The sequence below is a fragment of the Rhineura floridana genome, chromosome 6, assembly GCF_030035675.1.
Source record: "Rhineura floridana isolate rRhiFlo1 chromosome 6, rRhiFlo1.hap2, whole genome shotgun sequence".
Lineage (NCBI taxonomy): Eukaryota > Metazoa > Chordata > Lepidosauria > Squamata > Rhineuridae > Rhineura > Rhineura floridana.
Window position 1 is genome coordinate 104,620,471 of NC_084485.1, and position 23,287 is coordinate 104,643,757.

Sequence of the window (23,287 nt, forward strand, 5' to 3'; positions counted from 1 at the left end):
CTTGTTCACATTGGTGTCTGGCAACTGACTACAGTAGTCTTTTATATCTGCATCTGTAGCTGGTGTTGCCTCATTCCTGACTGAGAGACATTGTCTCCCCGCTGGAGTGAAGATATGAGACAGCTATTGGGTATAAAGGGTCGTGTTTATTAAATGATCTGCAATGAGCAAACAAACATGACTTAAGTGTAGGCACAGTATCAATTTGAAGCCATGTGCCTCAAGGTCCCTTCCAGATTGCCAAGGATCAGCCATTGTGCCTGCACTACCAACTTACATGTCCAAAGCATTCAATTAATAAAATTATGCATATCAGCCAAATCCTTTTTGAATCAAATCCAAGTCCCCAGTATGGAGTAGGTGAAAAAAGGAACACTATACAGCCAGTCAGGGTGTGCCCCCCCCCCCCGCAATTCTTATTCCTATTCCTATAAAGCAACCAGATATTCCTGTACTGATATCAGAGAGTGGGCTGGCTAGTGCCATGCTGCCAGGAGAAGAGGGAGATGCAAAGACCAGGTCTGTCTTATAATGGCTAGCACCACCTCCTGCGACTGGTGCCCTATGTCAGTATGCACACACAGACTGGTCTCCACCCCAACTACAAGAAGAGGTGGGGCAAAACCACCTTCGCTGTACAGTGTGTATGGGTGTTTTGCCAAGGATAAGACCAGCCATAAAATCATCAGGCCAGAAACAGAACAACTCCTACTTCTTTAAATGTTTAATAGTCATTCATTAGCAGATACACTTTAAAGAAGCAGGTATTAGTCATATTGAGAAATATAGTTTCATATGTTGATACCTTTTCTTTTCTCTTTTTGAGACTCAGGGCATTATTCCAATAATAAATCCTGTTAGCTAAACATATGGGACTCAGTTGCTAGGGCTCTGTTATTTCTTGGTATATGCAAACATCAGTAAAGACAATAATACTGCAAAGAGGGGATATGCCGGGGGGTCCCAAACTGTGGTCTGTGGACCACCAGTGGTCTGCGAGCTTCACTTAGATGGTCCACAGCATATCTGTGCAGAACAGTGGGAGCAGTGGCTGTGAAGGGTAGGTGCAGTGGCTACCCCATTATTCTAAGAATCTAGTAGTTCACCTGGAAGGTGAGTGGGATGGACCAGAACTGAAGGGTGTGTATGTGGAGGCACTTGAAAGAAGTGGAGAGGATTAGCAATGTGAAAGAGTGAGAGGAAGAAAGAGGAAGCAATAAGAGAAACAAGAGTCAATATATTGGGGACAAAGGTGACTGTGAGGACCTGAAGTGATGGGGGGAAGGGTGGAGGCACTTGAAATGCTAAGGAATCATATAGCCTCTAGCATAGTATATTACAATGGCTACAACAGATAGAAAAACCATTAAGTGGTACTCCAAGACCCACAGCAGTTTTCAAGTGGTTAGTGGGGAAACTTTTGGGGAACCACTGCTATATGCTAAATGAGTACATTATGTTACTAGAACTATAATAGTAACAAGTGAACAAGTTTTTAAAGGGTTGTATCCAGTGGACTGCTTGTGCAAAAGATGTCCTCTTCTCCTCCTCTCCCTGCATGCCTCTAAAATCTGTTCCAGAGCATCTCCCAATCCTCTGGAGCAGATTTTTGGAGTGCGCCAGGGTTGTAAGAAAGAGGAGGGGAAGTTTTATTGGCAAGTGGAAGTCTGTTGTGAGAGTGGAATGGCAGGGTTAGATACAACCCCAAATGCTTGTGTGGCCCAGATCTTTTAAATACACTTTTTAAATTTCCTATGTGCTGATTCGATAAGGAATAGCCTCAATTTTAAAATAAGCTGTTCAGATTTGATGAATTACTTTATTACTCATATAAATGTTAACATTTGAACATAAACTACTTAAAATATGTTGGATAATATGTTACTCGCAATCAGTCACCAATCCCCCAAATTTAATTGCAGGTCAATTTTGGACGTCACTTTGAGTAGGGAAGTGTGGGCATTGTTGTTTCTTGCATTAGTGGAAATAGTGCAAATTGTGAGCAGTGATCATGTGCATGAACTAGGGAATGAGTCCTAGAGTGATTTATTGAAGCACTTGAAAATGCATATATGAATTTGTCCCTAATGCAGCATATAATATGAATTGGGAAAGTATGTAGGGTAATATTGGGGAGATAATGATCTAAGCAACTTAACTTTCAGTAGCTTGTATTAACAACAAAACAAACTAGCAAACACTAGTTAAGACTTTGATATTCCAGATTATGAAGACCATTATTCCAAATATCTTTAACAAAGAGGACACACCTATCACCATATCAGATTAGGTTATGTCTCAAGCTGATCAAGGAGAACTTCTGGGGAAGCACCATAAATGGTCTCCCATGGACCAGATGTGCAATCTATGTCAACGACACATTGAGCCTTCAGTGCAGGGGGCCCAGCTACATGGAACCTCCTATTAGAAATCAGGAAAGCACTGTCCCTGCTTAACCAGGTGAAAATGGTTTTATTTCAGGATGCTTTTGTACTACGAATATTGTTCTAATGTTTCTATTTTAAGAGCATGTTTTAAACCATGCTTTAAATTTTGTATATTGTATGCTTTATTTTTACTGTCAGCTGCTTTGAAACATATAGTGGAAAGTGGGGTATAAATTATTTAAATAAATGGTAAATAGGTGGTAAAATCCTTCTTTATGGCAATGGTAAATAATGTTGTTTTCCATTTTTGTTGATAAATTCCATAATTCAGATTGACTTAATTATATTAATATTGTGCATTTTTCTGATTGTGCCCATTTTAAATCCTCTTTAGTATTTTAGAAATAACTAAAGCTAATATAATGAATTAAACCATGTTTTTAAATATATTGGTAAGGGTTATCTAGCCCCTAGATTATGAAACCAATAAGGAAGTAGAATTTAAATGTAGTGACTTTTTTCAAGGTACCCACATGTACCATTTTTAGTCTTGTTTTCCATTTTGAGATGATATGATCAGAACACAGCTGCACCGTAGATGTATCTGGCAAGATCCAGTCAAATTTAAGCAGTCTTAATTCCCTCTGATTTCACTGGTGGAGAGAAGAATGTGCTAGTTCTCCTCCACTGAAATCAATAGGATCTCAAAATGTTTATTTTTTTGCTGGATTGTGCTGTTATTGATTTATACAGTGCCATCAGTCTACCTTGATGTTCATGATTCGGTTTTCTTTTTTAATCAGTTTCTAAATAATTATTTAACAATTCTTTAAATATTCTCTGCTTCCATAAAAATGTGCCTTACCTGTATCATGTAAGAGATCTACTTTTAAGTAATGTTATAATAATAATTATGTACTGCACAATGATGACAATTTTGACTTAAATTTATTTAAATATTGAGCATCAACACCAATTATGAATTAATAAATAGCAAGTAAGGTCAGTCTAAAGGAATCTGCTGTTGTAATATTTTTGTTTACTGGGTGCTTGATTTTATTCTGGCCAAATGGTACCCAAATAGGATGCATGGGGCTTGAACCCAGTTGTGCCATTGATACCCTTATCCTCCATGAATTTGTATAATCCTCTTTTAAAGCCATCCAAGATGATGGTCATCACTCCAAGCACTGTGTGAAGAAGTACATTCTTTTGTCAGACCTCAGTCTTCCAGCATTCAGCTTTGTTGGATGTCCATGAGTTCTAGTGTTATGAGAAAGGAAGAAAAAACTTTTCTCTATCCCTTTTCTCCATGTCATGCATAATTTTATACACTTCTGTCATATCACCTCTTTTTCATTTTTTTTCTACTCTAAAAGTGTGGTGTAGTGGTTAAGGTGTTGGAGTACGACCTGGGAGACCAGGGTTCAAATCCCCACACAGTCATGAAACTACCTGGGCGACCCTAGGCCAGTCATTGCCTCTCAGCCTCAGAGGAAGGCAATGGTAAACCACCTATACCGCTTACCATGAAAACCCTATTCATAGGGTCGCCATAACTCGGGATTGACTTGAAGGCAGTGCATTTACATTACATTTTTATTAAACTTCATTGGATACTACGCACCGCCTACAAATAAACTGTTGTGACCTGTTATTCTGGTTCCTTATCCAATATATGTGTATATACTCTCACATACTCACTCATCCTCTCTTTCTCATTTTTTGTATCCCTTTTTTCCTACCTCCTTATGTCCCTACTTACCTGACTGAAAACTGAAGACTGATTCCTCTCCTCCCAGCAATTCAGCATAGGCCAAGACACTAAGAACAGGGACATAATTTAATTAATGAGAGTCTGCTTCCTTAAAGTTTTTTTGCATCACCCAAAGAGTCACTATATCTGTTTTTCAAAATATAATTTTAATTATATTTTTTCTCCTTTACTTTGGTTATACGTTATTATTGGTTATGAAAAATCTTAACAAACTGTTTTTGAAAAGCTTGGTTTACTAAGCCCTTATCAGGGCTTAGTGGAAAAGCTTAAAACAGTTATGATTAGGTAGAGTCTGATGGAATATTTCTATTCTAAACTTGTGCTCTAGATAAGATGATGCCTGTTGTGGCTAGGGTCATACTGCATGTAATTTCAGGTGATATTTGTTCCATGTAAGTGGTCCTATGTCAAAGCTGCAGAAGCTAACTAACAGAGAACAAAGACAGGAAAAGAAAGGAGGACAGGAAGGAGCAAAGCCTGAGAAAAGCAACAAACTCTTTAGAGGAGGAATCAGCAGAAGGAAGAATAGATTGCCTTTCTGTCTTTCTCCCTCCACTTGTTCAGGTAGCTTGTAACATGGGTTGGTGCTTTACTCCCAACACATTTGCTCCTGTTTGGAGCTTGTAGGTTGGGTAATATACAAAGATGTAAGCTTCAGTTAAGTGGAGAAAAGTGTGTTGTGTTTGGTTACAAAGTGCAAAAAAGATATGCTGCTGTACAGAATAGACTATATGATTGCACTATAGAAAAGGGTATAAGCAACTTGCCAGCTTATGTCTTTATCCTCTAGGCTACCTATTTCTTTCTGTTGGTGTTGCTGGCAAATTCCTGGAGCTTGTGTCAACTTCCTCTGGAAGTGATACTGTACATGGTAATTTACTTAGATGCTTTTCTTCCACTTTACTCTTTCCATTTTATTCTGCATTTTATGAAGACTCCTGATGCATGCTGTATATACATAGCTTGGCAAATGGGAGGATGGAAGCCTCACATATCTCAAATAGTGCTGCATATATGGGCCATCATTTTGCCATTTCAGGGGCCCTAAAGGGGGTTCCTAATACAGATTCTTTTAAAACTCTGCTAAACTGTTGCAATGTACTAATTAATGTTCATACTCAATAAACCCAGTTGTAATAACTTAGATTGTTTCAGCAGATCTAACCTTGTGAGGAAGATACAGCCCAGTAAATTGATCTAGTTTGGGGAATCCGTACCAGATTGTCATCTAACCTACAAGACTGAGCATCAAAACACATAATTTATTTCAAAGTGGCACAAATGGGGGCAATAGTACTCTTCTTGTTTTCTCAAAAGGCTACTCATACAACAAAGGTAGGCATGGCAGGGCAGGGCAAGCAACAAATACATATGCTATTCAGAGGGCTTGGCTTCAAGTGGATTTTTACAAATTAAAGGAATATTCTTTTAAAATTAGGTCCATCCATACAACTAGAACATGGAAAAGTTAGATATTCAGATTTGCATATCATTCAAAGTTCATCTTCCTTTTTATTTGAATGTTTTTTCAACATATCTTTTAATTATCAAACTATGAGTACAATCCAGACAGTTAAGAATGTAAATCCTACTGATGTCAGTCAAAACTTAAATTTAATGCTCCCATTTTAAAAGAGTAGCATTCATATTGGCTGTACTGCATTGCATGAAATGCAGCCTCTTAACCTTCAGTGTTATCATTTTTAAGAAAATATTTTTGTTGCAGGTTTTATAAAGAAAAATGCAAACAAGATACAACAAACACCAACAAATGCAAGGAACAAGAGTAAGCAGTATTTCTTACGGCAAAAGCCAGGACAGTCAAGTAAACTCAAATGTGTCAGAGTAAAGTAAAATTATCTAATAGAGTCTCTCCAGCGTGAAAGTTGAATGGTCGGGAGGCAAAGTCCCTCGGGTGACAAGGGAACCAAACTGCTTCAGAAGCCTCAGGCTTGGACTGACCTTTCCACATCCTAAGGTTGTGTGTCAGTTTTTCTGCCAGGGCTATCTGACAGATATGCCTGTGCCAGGCATACAGTGAGAAATCAGCTGAGGTTTTCCAGCTAGCTGAGATAGTCATTCTCGCAGCAACCAATAGGAAGACTATAAGATCCCAGTGCAGCAACTTAGGGCCAGTGTTTCTAGAAAAGAGAGTGGTGGGCAGGAACTTCAAGACGGAATGTTTAGTGATTTGCTAAATATGATCAAATACTAAATCCCAGAATGAAGAAACATAGTGACAAGTCCACCACATGTGCATGAAGTATCCCTGTTCATTACATCCCCTCCAACACAGAAAACTATTCATGTAGCTAAGCCAAGCAAGAGTTAAGGTGCCAGTGATGGACTACCTTGATAGAGACTTTCCTAATAGCCTCCAACAGAGTTTTGAAGGGGCATACTTCCAACAGTTTGCCCACATCGAGTCCGGGATCATAACTCTACCATTAGTTTCCAGGCTAATTTCAAACCCTGAAAGGTCTTGGGGGGGGGACACTCTAGAAGTGTAGAATAGATAGCTGAGATCAAACCCTTCCTCCTGTCAGAGCAGTGATAGCACTCTAGCTCAAAGGGCGTTAGCTCTCTAACCAAACCTGGTAGAGTAGCAGTTTTATGTATGAAACTGTGAACTTGAAGAACTTTCAACCATTGATTTGGAGCCTTAGGCAGTCAAGATAAAAGTTGCTCATGGGAAAGGAGAGCTAGATCCTCAAACAGATCACCCAACCTAACCACTTCAGCTTCTTCCCAATCTCAAAATTGGGTATATCATTCCAGGCAAGAAAAACCTAGATAATCTAGGAGGTGGCAGAGCAGAGAGGGCAAAGGAGCTAAATATGCCAACCAAACGAAGAGCTTAACCTTCAAGAACGGACTTGTTATACCCCTAAGTACTTCCCGTGATAGTGAACTAAAAGGAAGGAATTGGAGTCTAGGGCTTGCAGCGTCATACTCCATGGGTATCCAAACAAAGTTGTTTCTGATAATAGGCAGCAGCTGCCGGAGTTGACAAGCTTTCCAGTAAAGCTTTAAGTTAGGAAGTGCTAACCCCCCTTTTCTAGGCTGTTTATAGAGAACTTGCTGATTCAGCCGCAGCTTCTTTCCTCTATGGCAGACGTGCTCTGTAAATTTCTGCCAGTGCTTCAAGAGTGGGGGTGGGGGGCAGCCAACAGAACGATTTCATATAAAATCTGTGAATTATCTGTCATTTAATATCTGTTGTATTAAACCTGAATGGAATGGAGTTAACTTGTTTTATTTCTGCTAGGAAAGAGTGAAAATATTTTTAATTGGATTTCTTACATGCTTTAAGTGATGACACCCATGCTTTTCTCCACAAAATAAGGAACTGTATTTTATGGCCTCATTCTCTCACTTTGATCTGAACACAGTCCCAAACTAATTAAGTATAGATAATAAAATATTCCCAGAATGTGCGCTTTGGCACAGTGCCACTAAAAGTGTTTGCACTCATTTCTGAGGTTCAGTTTTCCAGGGCACTATCTGATGTTAGCACACTGTTATGTTTGTTTTGTCTACAGGTTCACAGCTTATTTCTACTTGATATTAGGAGCAAAAAATGATGGAATCTCTGGGTAAGAACAAGGTGGTTTTCAACTATTTACATGTATTGGTTTTGCAAGGAATGTTTATATGATGTTTCTGTCGCACTTATCTAGGTGTTAGGTAGAGTGGTGATAGGGATAATATTAGTATGTCTTTTAGATTATTCATATTGTATTCCATTCCTGGCAATTTCCCTACTTATCCTAAATTCTTCAACTTGAAATTATATCTGTTGCAGCTCTGTTTTTCTTACCTGTACAGCTATGCATTTAAACAAATCTGTTCCTCACGGTGTTCAGATTACGTATATTGAAGAGGCTGATACCAAGGTTAAATACCTACATTCTTTCTTGTCTCATGATTCACAATGTGATTCATAAGGTAGACGTACACTTTTACTTGGGGACATGACTAGTGAAGTCTTGAACAGATATTTGTTCCGTACTAGTAGTTGAAATAGCTGGATATGTAAAGGTTTGCATTTTCATATGCTTCTAGATGTCTAAGAGCTGCTTAACCCAATAAGGAATAAAACAATGCGGAATGGACTCGGGTAGTCACTTTAAGCATGGTTATGTATGTAACTACTCTGTGGCTCTGAGAAGAGCTGCCTTAATTTTGAGGAGCAAGGCTGAAGTCAATGCAAATGAGAATTACCATGCCTAACAATCAGCCTGTATCCTTGGACATGGAGGATACATTCACCATTTTCTAGTGCAGCACTCATTTCTTCATTGTTTCCATGCCTCTGCAAGGCTCAGTTGAAGATTGTTCTGGTTCCATATTGCCTTCAATACCAGTAGCTTACCAAGCTCCTGAGCATATCAAGGGAATAAAGGATAATATTGTCTCTGACAGAAGGCCACCTGTCTCAAGCAGGCAAATGTCACAATGGCTGTGTCCACACTACTCTGGAATTGCCATGCTTTGTTACTCATTTTTTTACAGAGCATCTTCATGACATCATCACCAAAGTGTTCTCTAGTATTTGCAACATAGTTCTTTTATCTCATTTTAGATCACAAAAAATCCAGCTTTCTGCCACTGTTCCTTTTTTCCAGCATATCTCCACAATAGGGTTGCCAGGTGTCTGGTTTCTGCACAGAGACTCTGGTTTTGGGGGGTCTTCTCCAGGTCTTTGGGTAACTCACCTTAATCTTCAGTCTTCATTTTTTAAAAAAAATTAAGTTTCTAGGTGGTCTGGTACAAAAGATACAAAGCAAAATGTCAGCTGCCCCCCCCAAATGTCTGTTAGTACACGCTGTTCTAATCCCTGCCCTTTCAGGTTTTTATTCAACAAGTGAAGCCAGGGTTGTGATTGACAAGATTTGTTCCCCCCCCCCCCGGGCAATAGCTAAACCCACAGTTTCCTTTTCCTGCTTGTGTCACATGAGGAATTCAGTAAATATATAGCTTTCAGCAGCATAAAGGGTACTTTGTACAGGATTGAGACTTGCTTCTGAGCAAACATGCGTAGGATTGCACTGCAACAGAAGATCACAGCAGGATCTGGGTCGGCATAAAAGTGTACATGCAAGGTTTTTTTAATTACTTGCAAAAATGGCATATTATACATTTTATCTTCCAAATAATTTTTGAACAAAAGTTTTAAAGTATACATGTTGTAGTGTTATACTTGGCTAATTAAGGAGTCAAACAAGTTAATTTTTTTCTGAACTGTTGAAGAGGGCAGTTTATCTGTCTTATTAATAGCCTGTTTTGAAAACCTTCTCAATATGAAGCTTTCCTGGAAGTAAAGCTGCAATGCTAATTCCACATACCTGGGAGCTAACCCCATTGAATTCAGTAGGACTTACTTTTGAGTAGACATGGTTAGGATTGTGCTGAAAATCAGTGGGACTTTTGAGTAAACATAGAAAAGGATTGTGTTGTAAATCTTCCTTTCCCCCTCCGCTCCTTTTTTTAAGCATTTAGGCAGGGCTTAGTTAAGGGTCACTGCTTTTATTTGGCAAGAAACTTATTTTTTTTTAAAAAAAATGTTCTGCAGTGGCCAACTGGTTTTGATAATAAACTATTATATGGGGCATATGTATTTTTAAATCTCTGGTGTGTGTATAGATGGAATATTTCCAACAACCCTGTGAGGTAGGGTTGGAAACCAAGGCAACTCACAACAAGAAATAAAGCCATTTAAAATCCAATAACCATAAAACAAGTATAAAAGAGTTGCAAAGCAGCTTAATGTGGCATGATTCTAAATTTTGCATTGGGTGAAGGAAGTTCCTTATCATTGAATTGCAGTCCTGTGCTTGCTTCCCTGTCTGAGTAAGCCCCACTGAATACATTGGGACTTGCTTCTGAGTAAACATGTGGAGGACTGCACTATAAATATCTTTAGAGGTTGTGTAAATAATAAACATCTTTGACATTAATGCTTATATAAATATTTCTTCATACTATGTCTTGATAAGTATCTGTTTTCACACTATGGTTGTAAATTATTAACAAAATATTTCCTCTACATTTGAAGTGTGCCCTTCTTCCTTGGAGTGATCATGGTCCCCCTCTGTTGTTTTCACCCTGAGGGCAGATTAGGCTGAGAGATGGTGCATAGCCCATGGTCACCCAGTAAACTTTGTAGCTTATTTTCATTTAAACATGATTTATATGCAGGCAAAGTTTATGAAGTAATGCAGATCCATATAATACATTTAAATCACATCCAACTTGCATTTAAAGTGCATGATTTCCTGCAAAGAATCCTGGGAAGTGTAGTTTTCCCCTCAAAGTTATAGTTCCTATCACCCTTAACACACTACAGTTCCCAGGATTTTGTGGTGGGATTCATGTGCTTCAAATGTATGTTGAATGTGCTGTAAACGCATGGTGTGGATCCGCCCTAGTATGCTGTGCATTCATTAGTGAATTGAAAAGAACAGTTTTAAAATATACTTTTTTAAACAGGGCTGTAGCTCAGTGGTAGGGCACATGCTTTGCATGCCATGGTCCAAAATTCAATCTCTGGAAGAGATTATTGCCTGGAATCCTGGAGAGCCAATGCTAGTCCATGTCATCAGTACTGTGCTAGATGGTACCAAATGGCCTGAGTCGGTATAAAAGAGGAAAGAGACCTAAGGGCCACAGTGATTCTAAAATTTAGTTATGTATTTTTTTCACAACAGTTATATATTTATTTATTTATTTATTTTATTTATTACATTTATATACCTCCCCATAGCCGAAGCTCTCTAGGCGGTTTACAGCAATTATATACTGCTTTATTGTAAAAAACCTTAAAGTGGGTTATAGAAGGAATTAAAACAGTACAATTATTGGCAAAAGAAACTTAAAACATTCAAAATAATAAAACCAACAATCAGTTAAAAACCAGTAGAAAACATAACTTCTACATGCATGGGTAGGCTTGCCTAAACAAAAACGTTTTTAGCAGGTGCCAAAATGAGTACAATGAAGGCACCTACCTAATGTCGATAGGCAGGGAGTTCCAAAGAGTAGGTACTGCCACACTAAAGAATGTTTCTTACATGAGCAGAACAAGTCTTGTGTTGCACCCATCAGCGGCTTTTGATACCATTGACCATGGTATCCTTCTGGCGAGGCTTGCGGATTTGGGAGTTGGAGGCACTGCCTGGCAGTGGTTCCGCTCCTATCTTGCAGGTCGTCTCCAGAAAGTAGTGCTTGGGGAGCACTACTCGATACCCTGGGCGCTCCAATATGGAGTTCCGCAAGGATCAGTTCTGCCCCCCATGCTCTTTAACATCTATATGAAGCCGCTGGGTGCTGTCATCAGGAGTTTTGGAGTGCGTTTTCATCAGTATGCTGATGATACGCAGCTCTACTTCTCCTTTTCATCTTCTTCAGGTGAGGCTGTCAAGGTCCTAAACCGATGCTTGGCCGCGATAATGGACTGGATGAGAGCGAACAAATTGAAGCTCAATCCAGACAAGACTGAGATGCTGATAGTAAATGGATCCCCTGACCAGTTGGATGTTCTACCTGTTCTGGATGAGGTTACACTCCCCCTGAAGGAGCAGGTGCGCAGTTTGGGAGTCCTTTTGGACCCGTCCTTGTCACTTGAGGCACAGGTGACCTCGGTGGCACGGAGTGCTTTTTACCAACTTAGGCTGGTAGCCGAGCTACGCCCGTATCTGGACAGGGAACATCTTGCTTCAGTTGTCCATGCTGTGGTGACCTCAAGATTGGACTACTGCAATGCACTTTACGTGGGGCTGCCCTTGAAGACGGTTCGGAAACTGCAGCTTGTGCAGAATGCAGCGGCCAGATTAATAACTGGGACCAAACAGTTGGAACATGTGACACTGATTCTGGCCCGCTTGCACTGGCTGCCTATATGTTTCCGGGCCCGATTCAAGGTGCTGGTTTTAACCTATAAAGCCTTACACGGCATGGGCCCACAATACCTGATGGAACATCTCTCCCGATATGAACCTACCCGTACACTACGCTCAACATCGAAGGCCCTCCTCCGGGTGCCTACTCAGAAAGACGCCCGGAAGGCGACTACAAGAAAGAGGGTCTTCTCGGTAGCGGCCCCTGAACTATGGAACACCCTTCCTGACGAGGTACGCCTGGTGCCTACTTTACTATCTTTTCAGCGCCAGGTGAAAACCTTCCTCTTTGCCCAGGCATTTTAATATTTTATTATTTTAATATCTTTTTAAATAATTTTTAATAATTTTAGCTTTTGTATTTAATGTTGTAAAGATAGTTATATGTTCCATCTTTTTCTTTGAATTACTTTTGATTTGTATTTAATATGGGTTTATTATGTTAATTTTGCTTTTGTTATATGTTTAAATTGTTGATTTGGTGATTAGGTGGTTTTAAATTGAATGTAAATATATTTTTATTTGATGTACACCGCCCAGAGAGCCTTGCTATGGGCGGTATAAAAATTGAATAAAATAAAATAAATAAATAAATAAATAACATGGGAAGCCTTGAACTTGGCCTGGTAGCAAATCAGCAACCAGTGCAGAGGTATTATGAAGTGTGGCTGCAATTGCTGTTGTTCCCAGTCGACTGCCTGTGGAGGTAGAGCAAACCATGTGTGTTTTCTATCAGTTATTACTCACTGGAATTGGGTTGGCTGTAAAAGTGAGTTTATAGCAGTCAAAGTGAATATGTAACAGAGTAGGCAGGAAAGGCTAGAGAATCTTCTTAACTCTTACTGCTTTCTCAATCTTCTCTCTGCAGTAAAGAGCCAAGTGTGTAGAGATGTTTGGGCAGCCACATTAAAAGGCAGGCAGGGCATTCTAGGCAGGGGGTTGGCAACCCTGCTTGGATATGGATATCATTGAAGCCTTACCAACAGCACAATCCTAACAATATGTTCTCAGAAGTAAGTCCTGTTGAGTTCTCTTGGACTTAGTCCCTTAGTAAATGTGTTTAGAATTGCAGCCTTCAGAGGCATCCTTCTTTACTCCTGAGTGCTCCCATCTAACATCTCCATGACACTAGGCTTTCTTCCTACAACAGCCTTCTGGTGACTGGCCTGGCCAGAGGCACTTAAACCCTTGTTACCAGAAGCAAGTAGACTAGATTAATTGTTCCTTACCCAACCTCCCTAAGCAGATGAGAAGGAATAGTCCCTTCACTTCAGCTGGACCTGGAAACGCTCTCATTTAGCTAAGATTTCTATCTTAATTTCCAATCAGAGATTTGTTTGAGTGGTATGCTCCTTAATGTATTATTTTAATGACATCACTAGGGCCTGCCCTATGATGTTACTAGGGCCCGCTCCCATGACATCACTAGGGCCCACCCCTGAAATATCAGGGTTTGGGATGCTTCTGACCTGGCAATCCTACTCCATAGGTGCATTTTGCTTTAGTACCTATTTTTCATCTTCTTAAGAGGCATGGGTTTTGACTTGTGCAATGGTATGTGGATGGGTGAACCTATTGCCCTGCATCTACTTAATAATAATAATAATAAAAATTTATTTGTGAGTCGCCTATCTGTCCGAATTAACGGACACTCTAGGCGACGTACAATAAGAACATAAGAACATAAGAAGAGCCTGCTGGATCAGGCCAGTGGCCCATCTAGTCCAGCATCCTGTTCTCACAGTGGCCAACCAGGTGCCTGGGGGAAGCCCGCAAGCAGGACCCGAGTGCAAGAACACTCTCCCCTCCTGAGGCTTCCGGCAACTGGTTTTCAGAAGCATGCTGCCTCTGACTAGGGTGGCAGAGCACAGTCATCATGGCTAGTAGCCATTGATAGCCCTGTCCTCCATGAATTTGTCTAATCTTCTTTTAAAGCCGTCCAAGCTGGTGGCCTAGCATAGCATAGTAAAATACAATATACTTAAAATCAGCTTCCTTATACTGTCTCCGCTGATGCCATTTTATTTTGTTTTTGTTGTTATGTGCCTTCAAGTCGACCACGACTTATGGTGACCCTATGAATCAGCGACCTCCAAGAGCATCTGTCATGAACCACCCTGTTCAGATCTTGTAAGTTAAGGTCTGTGGCTTCCTTTATGGAATCAATCCATCTCTTGTTTGGCCTTCCTCTTTTTCTACTCCCTTCTGTTTTTCCCAGCATTATTATATTTTTTAATGAATCATGTCTTCTTATTATGTGTCCAAAGTATGATAACCTCAGTTTCATCATTTTAGCTTCTAGTGATAGTTCTGGTTTAATTTGTTCTAACACCCAATTATTTGTCTTTTTCACAGTCCATGGTATGCACAAAGCTCTCCTCCAACACCACATTTCAAATGAGTTGATTTTTCTCTTATCCACTTTTTTCACTGTCCAACTTTCGCATCCATACATAGAGATCGGAAATGCTAAGGTCTGAATGCCAAGATGGCGGAGCAGGAGGGTGTAATGTGTGGAGCTCTGCTGTCTTTGGAAATTTAACATCTTTAACATAACTGGGGGGCTGGATGAAATCTTCCACCCCTTTTATTCTGTCTATCTGGCCACCCCTTGTCTCCTACAACTTGGTGAGGTAGGTGAAGACGTGAAGACTTGCTGGCAATAAGAACGCTGACCCCAGGAATGCCGCAAACAGACTTACCTGGTGCAGTGAGGCTCAGAGGGAGATGGGTGAGGCGGGCGCTGATGTCCGACTGGTGCTTTCTGCTGCTGGCGCGTTCCCCCCCTCCCTTTTGTTGCGGTTGTTGAGGCTTGTCGCTTGTGGCTTCTGGTGCCTTGCTGCCACTGCTGAGGCCTGTGGCTCTGCCGTTGCTTCTCTGCCGCGGCTTGTGTTCTCAAGGGTTTCCACTGCCGTTTTCTGCCACCGCCGTTGCTGCAACTGGGGCCTGCTTTGCCGCGGCCTGTGTTTTCGGACGTCGTCGCTGCTGTGGCTGTGCTCCCTGCTGTGGCTGTGCTTTTTGCCGCTGCTGCCTTCCTTTGCCATCGCTGTCTGCTTGCTGCGGCTTGTGCTCCATCGCCGCCCGGCGCTGCCCGCTGCGGCTGTGTTTTCTTGCCGCTTTTGCGGCCCTCCATCGCTGCGGGTTGTGCTCCTGTTGTGGACTGGGCCTCGTCGGTTGTCGTTGCTGGAGCCTCCTGTTGGCGCCGCTGTGGCCTACGTTTTTCCCCGCGGCGGTTTGCTGCTTCTTGGGGGGGCCGGTGTCCCCTTGGGTTGGCGACCGGCGCGGATGTGGCGTGGGGACTCGGGTTGTGGAGTCGGAGGCGAGGGCGGAGCGCTGGTGGTGCTGGAGAGGCAGCGGGGGAATGGAGACGGCAGTGAGGAGATCCGAGAAGCAAGAGATCCGAGAAGCAAGAGGGCAGAGACTTTTTCCAACTGTGGGAGATCTGGCTGCAGGCGAAACCAGCCTCACAACACGAAACAGGAAGGACACTTTTACTTATGTTTGTTGGGGGTGGTGGGCCTGCCTGAGCGATAGACAGGGGGGAGGGCATGTGTAAACCAGGGGGGAACGTTGTGGGAGGAGTGGGAAGCCACTATATCAAACGGCTGGGCGGCAGATCCTAGATGGGGGGTGGCAGGCCACGCCAATCTAGGGGAACAAGGGATAGATACGTTATACCCATTCCTTGTTCTGGGCCTGTTCACAACCAGACGAAAACTGGGGGATGCAGGACTCCATCCAATCTTCGACTGCTGTTATGTAATGCCAGGTCTGTGGTACAGAAGTCATCTCTCATCCATGATATGATCTTGGATGAGGACGCAGACCTGGCATGTATTACGGAAACCTGGCTGGACGAGGCCTCAGCTCCCATACTTGAGGCCATGTGTCCAGCTGGTTTCCGATATGCACAGCAGCCGAGGATTGGTAGGCGGGGAGGGGGAGTGGCAGTGATCTATAGGGAGTCCTTGATTTTTGCCAGACCTCCCCTCCACGAGACCAAGTTTGTCGATTGCATGTACTGGAGGTTGGGCCCAAAGGGCAGTTTAGGGATTCTACTTGTGTACCGCCCACCCCGCTGCACAGCAGACTCCCTGGCCGAGGTGCTTGAGGTGGTCTCGGCTGTGCGGTTGTTCTCCCCCAATTTGTTGGTTTTGGGGGATTTCAACGTGCATGCTGAGACCACTCTCGTGGGAGCCCCTCGGGATTTCATTGAAACCATGACTTCTTGGGAACTGCACCTTAGTAATATAGGGCCCACCCATGTAGCCGGTCATGCTCTTGACCTTGTGTTTATCTTGGGAGGGGAGGGTAGTGCTCTGAAAATGGGGGGTGTTTCTTCTAACCCCATGTCATGGTCAGATCACTATCTGGTAAATATAGGCCTCTCAATGCCGCTCACCCTCCGCAGGGGTCGAGGACCTATTAGGATGGTCCGCCCCAGACGCCTGATGGAATCTAAGGGATTCCTGAATGCGCTGGGAGATATGGAGCTGTCAGAAGGTCACTCGGTTGAAATCCTGGTGATGAATTGGAATAGGGAGATTACCAGGGCGGTAGGCCAAGTGGCTCCGAAACGCCCTCTCCCCCTGAATAGAACTCAGACAGCACCTTGGTACACACCACGGTTGCGAGGTCTGAGACAGGAGGTGAGACGACTAGAGCGCCGGTGGCGGAAGTTTCGCACTGAAGATGATCGGACACTGGTTAGAGTAGCAATAGCGGCCTACCAGGTGGCAACAAAGGCAGCAAAGAGGGATTTCTTTGCTGCCTCTATTGCGTCGGCAGAATGTTGTCCCAGGAGGTTGCTCCAAGTGGTCCGAAGCCTGGTCGGTCCAGTTGCGCAGGAACCCATGGAACATTCTAAAGCCTCCTGTGACATATTTGCTAAGCACTTTGCCGATAAAATCGAGCATCTGAAGTGCACGATTCTGTACGCCGTGGATACAAGTAGTGGGCCAGAATCGGCCAGTTGCATTCCGGTCCGATGGGAGCAGTTTCAGCCTCTTCTCGCTGAGGAAGTGGACAAGGTGTTCTCTACTGTGAAGCCAACCACTTGTCTGCTCGACCCTTGCCCCTCGTGGCTCATGGTGAGTTGCAAGGAGAAACTGGGCGAAGGGATCAAGGCGGTGGTAAATGCATCCTTGGAAGAGGGTGCAATGCCATCAGCCCTCAAGAAGGCAGTGATAAGGCCCATCTTGAAAAAGCCCTCCTTGGATCCCCAAGAGTTGAAGAACTTTCGCCCAGTTTCTAATTTACCATTCTTAGGCAAGGTGATAGACCGAGTGGTGGCTAAACAACTACAGACGCACTTGGATGAAGTGGATTATTTAGATCCATTCCAGTCAGGCTTCAGGACTGGACATGGAACTGAAACAGCCTTGGTCGCCCTGGTAGATGATATGAGGAGGGCGTTGGATAGGGGAGAATATACCTTCCTCGTCCTCCTGGATCTCTCAGCGGCTTTTGATACCGTCGACCACGGTATCTTGTTGAACCGCCTAGAGGGATTGGGGATGGGGGGCACTGTTCTACGGTGGTTCCGTTCCTATCTCTCAGGCAGGTATCAACGGGTAGCATTGGGGGATGAGGTTTCAGACCCTTGGCCTCTCACTTGTGGAGTGCCACAGGGTTCTATTCTCTCCCCCATGCTATTTAACATCTATATGAAGCCGCTGGGAGCCATCATCAGGAGTTTTGGGCTGCAGTGTCACCAATATGCGGATGAAACTCAGCTCTATCTCTCATTTAAGTCCTCACCAGAGGTGGCTGTGGAGACCATGTCCAAGTGCCTGGAGTCCGTTAGTGGATGGATGGGCGAGAACAGGCTGAAGCTAAATCCTGATAAGACTGAGGTGTTACTCGTGGGTGATAGGAGAAGGTTAGGATACATCGACTTGGTGTTTAACGGGGTAAGATTGCCCCTAAAGGATCAGGTCCACAGCCTTGGGGTCATTCTTGACCCCCAGCTGTCCATGGAAGCTCAAGTTTTGGCAGTGAGCCGGGCAGCTTGGTATCAATTACATCTGATACAGAGGCTGCGACCCTACCTTCCTGTACAGCTTCTCCCGCGAGTGATACATGCCCTGGTCTCCTCTCGCTTAGACTATTGTAATGCGCTCTACGTGGGGTTACCCTTGAAGACGGTCCGGAAACTTCAGCTGGTGCAGAATGCGGCGGCACGCTTGATTACACATAGCCGTCGCTGGGAACACATCACCCCGGTGTTGATAGATCTTCACTGGCTACCGGTGGTTTACCGGGCCCAATTCAAGGTGTTGGTATTGACCTTTAAAACCCTATACGGTTTCGGCCCGGTTTATCTAAAGGACCGCCTCCAGTATCACCAATTGAGCCGCCTTACAAGATCAGCCACGCAGGATCTCCTCTCGGTCCCAACGGCCAAAACAGCTCGGCTGGTGCGGACCAGAGAGAGGGCGTTCTCAGTAGTGGCTCCACCCTCTGGAATTCCCTCCCCTTCAATCTTCGACATGCCTCCTCCCTGATGAGCTTTCGACGAGCGTTAAAGACCTGGCTCTTCAGGCAGGCCTGCAGGAATTCGAGCTAGATTAGTTGTAATGTTTTAACTGATGTTTTGATGCTAGTTTTAAATTGATGAATATGGTTATTTATTGTAGTGTGTAATGTATTTATTGAATTATATATTGTATTTGTTGCTGCTGTAAGTCGCCTAGAGTGTCCAAAAATTAGACAGATAGGCGACTAACAAATTAAAGTTTATTATTATTATTATTAATGATCCCGACTTTAGTGTTCAGTGATTGTCGGAAGGCAGAGTTGGGGTCCCAATCCCGGGGAGCTGGATCCCGGCGAGTTGGGAGAAGAGTATTCGGATGGATGGCAGAGGGAAGGGGGAGGAACTTCCCCCCTTTGGAGCGAAGACGAAACAGAGAAACTGCCAGTGATAAGGTCGCTTAGTAACGGGGAGCCTGAGCCCTCCCTGGACATTCTCACGCCTCCCCCTCTTTCAGGCTCAGAGCAAGACGGGGAAGAGGGAGGGCTGCTCACAGCCGAAAAGCGGGGAGGCAGTTTACCATCAGCCCCTCCCCTATCCCCCATCCTGGAATCGGAAACTTCAGAAGAGGAGGGGGTGATGCTTCCCCCCTCACCGCGCACACGCAGACAGCTGAAAAGACAGGAGAGAAGGGGGTGAAGGCGGGCAGTACCTGAGGGGCAGTTAAGGAGGAGCGAAAGACTGCGCGCCCGTTTGGCCCCTTCTTAAAGAACAGGCAGGAAGAAGTCCCTTGCTCTGTCAACTTTCTCCCAATGCCGCAGGACCTGTATTGCTTCATGAGAAAACGCAGTCTTTGTTTGGACATTACCCTAATAAAACACGAATTAACTACAGCCGTTGGTCTGGTTCCTGAGTCACATCCTAGGCCTGACAGTGATATATCTTGGAATTTGAGGACCTTTTCTAGTTCTCTCATAGCTGCCCTCCCCAGTCCTAGCCTTCTTCTGATTTCTTGACTATTGTCTGTTTTGGTTAATGACTATGCCGAGGTATTGATAATCCTTGACAAGTTCAATGTCCTCATTGTCAACTGTAAAGTTACATAAATCTGTTGTCATTACTTTAGTCTTCTTGACGTTCAGCTGTAGTCCTGCTTTTGTGCTTTCCTCTTTAACTTTCATCAGCATTTGTTTCAAATCATTACTGGTTTCTGCTAGTAGTATGGTATCGTCTGCTAGTGAGGCGGTATAGAAATCTAACAAATAAATAAATAAATAAATATCTGAAATTATTGATATTTCTCCCTCCAATTTTCACACCTCCTTCATCTTGGTCCAATCTTGCTTTCCGTATGATATGTTCAGAGCTTGGAAGATTACTTTAAAAAAGTAATAAATTACAGTTACAATTACTTGGCCCAAAAAGTAGTAATTACCGTTACAATTACAATTGCTCCGAAAGTAACTGATTACTTTACTTTTTCTCAAAAGTGATCACTACAATTACATTTCAGTTACTTTTTTTAAAAAAACTCCTACAAGGTGCTGGCCTTGGCTGCTGCACATCTAAGAAGCCTAAAACAATATTAAAAATAAACACACACACACAGGGGGTAGTAGGATAAAAAATTTTATCCATAAGATTAACATAACGGCATAACAGAATCTCACATCCCCCCAAGCAATGAAGTTACCCCAACTCTTGAAATCAAATTTTACACTTGAAATGCTTTTATAATATGTTTCTGTTATGTCTCAAAAGAACAAGATGCTCAAAGAGCATGTCAGACAAGGAATGTCTTTTTACAGTCATTACGTTGCCACCAGTACTGAACAGGCGTTCTACTGAGGCGCTTGAAGGCATGCCTGTGTTGTGCTGCAAAAAACACCGCAGCACACGTGGAAAGCCATGGAGTGATGACACTTCCCTGCTGGGAGACCTCAGGTACCTCACCAGTTCCTCCTCAGCAGTGTCCACTGCTGACTTCTTGCCCTGGGGCAGAAAGTTAAAGAAGTCATCTTCTAAGTCATCTCCTTCCTGGTCTTTATCTGAAGACTGATCACTGTCCTCATTAAGTACACCCATCTTTATTTCAGCTTTCAACAAGGCTTCCATTGTGTATCTAAGAAAGAGAGAGGATATGTTAACACATATATGTTAGGAAACCATCATCTGCTCTTCATTTCCTGATGCTTGTCATGTCCCCTGGTTCAGGGTCCAGCCTGAGCCTGTGGATGATGACATGGAAGGTAGGAAGGTGACCAAGTCACCACACTCATGGGGCAGCACAGCAGACCCTTAAGGATTACCTGCAGCAACCCAAGGTTGTGATGAGGAGCCCCAGGAAGAAAAGGCCCAGCCCCTGCCTACCACCTTAAGCCCTCTGATGCCTCCCTTGAGACAACATTTCCCTTGGAGTAATCCACCCAAAGGGCTTCCCTAATGTTCTTACTTGTTGGTATGGGTGGCGGCCTGACACGATTCCAGCCAATCTAGTTTGAAGCGAGGGTGTAGGCAGGCTGCCAGAAGAAGCCTCTTGTCCTCCCAGATAGCTGCAAACCGCTTTCTTAGGGCTTCGTGCACACCTCTCAGCAGCTGAAAACAGTATGTGTACCTCTCAGGTTTGTTTTCCAGTCCTTCTAACTTGCGGTCCAGATTGCAGAGCGTTGGTAGCAAATACCCCATGAACATGCCGTTCTCCCGTTGCAGGATATCTTGGGACTGGGCTAGTGGCTCCATAATCTCTGTGTATTCCTGTACCACTTCAATCTCAGCAGCTGTGATCCTGGACAAGGAGCAGCGGTCCATTATGGCATGCATTTTTAGTGGCACAGTTGACAGGAGCTCATGTAGTTGCTTCAACGCATCAAAGGTGGAATTCCACCTGGTCTTATTCGGTACCTTCAGATACACACCATATTGTGCATGGATATACTCAGCAATCTGTGCTGACTGGTTCTGCTTGGACCACAACTTGCTGCACTTTCCCATCAAGGAACGAAACTGTTTCTTGAAAGGACCAAGAAGACTACTTTTGGAGGAGTCAGAAAGCATGGCCTCTATGTCTTGTGTTGCCACAAGGTTGAGGGTGTGGCTAGCACATCTCTGGTGTGGTGGTAAAACAAAATCCTCTCCTGAGTCTGCAGCTTCTTCCTCTGCCTCAGGTCCTGTGTCCAGGATCTCACAGATAGGCACAAACTCCACCTCAGCCTCCTCCTCCTCCTCCTCCTGGTTATCACCATCATCGTCACTGGTGCCTGCAGCTTCCACTGGTTCTTTGGCCATGAAAACTCTGAACGCTTTCACAAAGTTGGAGCCATTGTCTGTAGTAGTGCACATAACTTTGTTGTGGATCCTGTACTGCACATGTGCATCATGAAGTGCTTTTGAAAGGACATCGTATGTATGGTGCCCCTTCAGACGCTTACAAGCCAAGGCCCCGACCTCACGTTTCAGGGTAGTTGGGTTGATCCAGTGGGCTGTTACCCCAAAGTAACTCTTCTTGCCATTGGTCCAACAATCTGCAGTGGTTGCTATATATGCCACAGCACCCATTCGGTTTGCAAGAGTTTCTCTCATGTGGCATGCTCTCTTCTCAATTCTGTCTCTCAGAGTCTTGGCACATATGATGGTGAGATCTTTGGGGAGTCCAATGCGAACCAGATTAATGAGTGATGGTTTGTCCACAGTCTCACAAGTGGTAATGTCTCCTCTACAATGAAATCAATGATTCTCCTGTCGAGATTGCTCTGGGTGACAGGCTCCCTGCCAGATCCCCACCTCTCAAGGGTTGTCTGCTGCTGCTTCAGCATTTTGGGAGGAGGGGTGTCATGCATTGGTTCAGGAAGGCCACGTCTCCTTGCCTTTATTGCTTCTTCAATTGCTCTCAGCTTCTCAGGGTGTGCCCTCTGAGGAAGAAGAACAAAGCATGAATCCAAGAAAAAATGGAAGAGGAATGTCACAATTTAAACATAAATAGACAATGGACACTCTTTGAGGACCAGCATGACAAAGACTTACCTCAAAATGTTTCTTCACATTGGATGAGGAGGAAACAGCTGATCTCAGATTTTTGATCCTTGGAAGGCAGTAATTGCATCGTACAACAACATTTTCCCACTCTGGCTCACAAATGTACAAGCTTTCTCAAAGCCAAACCATGGTACTTGCTGTTCTGCAGATGTGGCTGTGGGCAACTGGCACTGCTTCATGCCCTCCTCCTCCTCGTGCACAGGGCCTCCTTTCTGAACCTCACTTTCTAGTTTTGCCTCCTCAGGATCAACAAGCTGTGACTCAAGTGGCCACACTAACTGACTGCTGCTCTCAGCAGCAAAACCTGCAACAGGCGTCTCTGTAATAAACAAGAGATAATGCTCCTATATGGGTGAACTTCAGCTGTGATGTGCCCCCATCTCTTCCCCATGCTGCAAGATGCCCCAGTCAGAGTGGAAGTAAGCAGGTTGATAGCACAATTAAAAGAGATCCTATTTGCATCATTTTTGCTCACTGAATAACCCTGCCTGGGCCAGTCTAACCTACTATCTCACAGGGTTGTTGTGAGAACAAAATGAGATTAGGGTTCAAATCCCCACATAGCCATGAAGCTCACTGGGTGACCTTGGGCCAGTCACTGCCTGTCAGCCTCATGAAAACCCTATTCATAGGGTCACCATAAGTTGGAATCAACTTGAAGGCGGTACATATATATTTTATTTTGAATATGATGATTATGATAATAAATATGCAGCAT

The 23,287-nt window shown here is 43.6% G+C and overlaps 1 protein-coding gene across 4 annotated transcripts in view; it reads left to right on the forward strand.

Annotated features, from left to right (window-relative positions):
- The window catches only part of LRRC7 (leucine rich repeat containing 7), a 436,741-nt gene that overhangs the window by 26,441 nt on the left and 387,013 nt on the right, over positions 1-23,287 (forward strand). For all 4 annotated transcript variants that reach the window (XM_061633412.1, XM_061633408.1, XM_061633409.1 and 1 more), the window contains one exon: positions 7,707-7,760. In XM_061633412.1, the coding sequence (XP_061489396.1) occupies positions 7,745-7,760 (16 nt within the window). In that variant the 5' untranslated portion in view covers positions 7,707-7,744. The remainder of the gene's footprint in view (positions 1-7,706; positions 7,761-23,287) is intronic.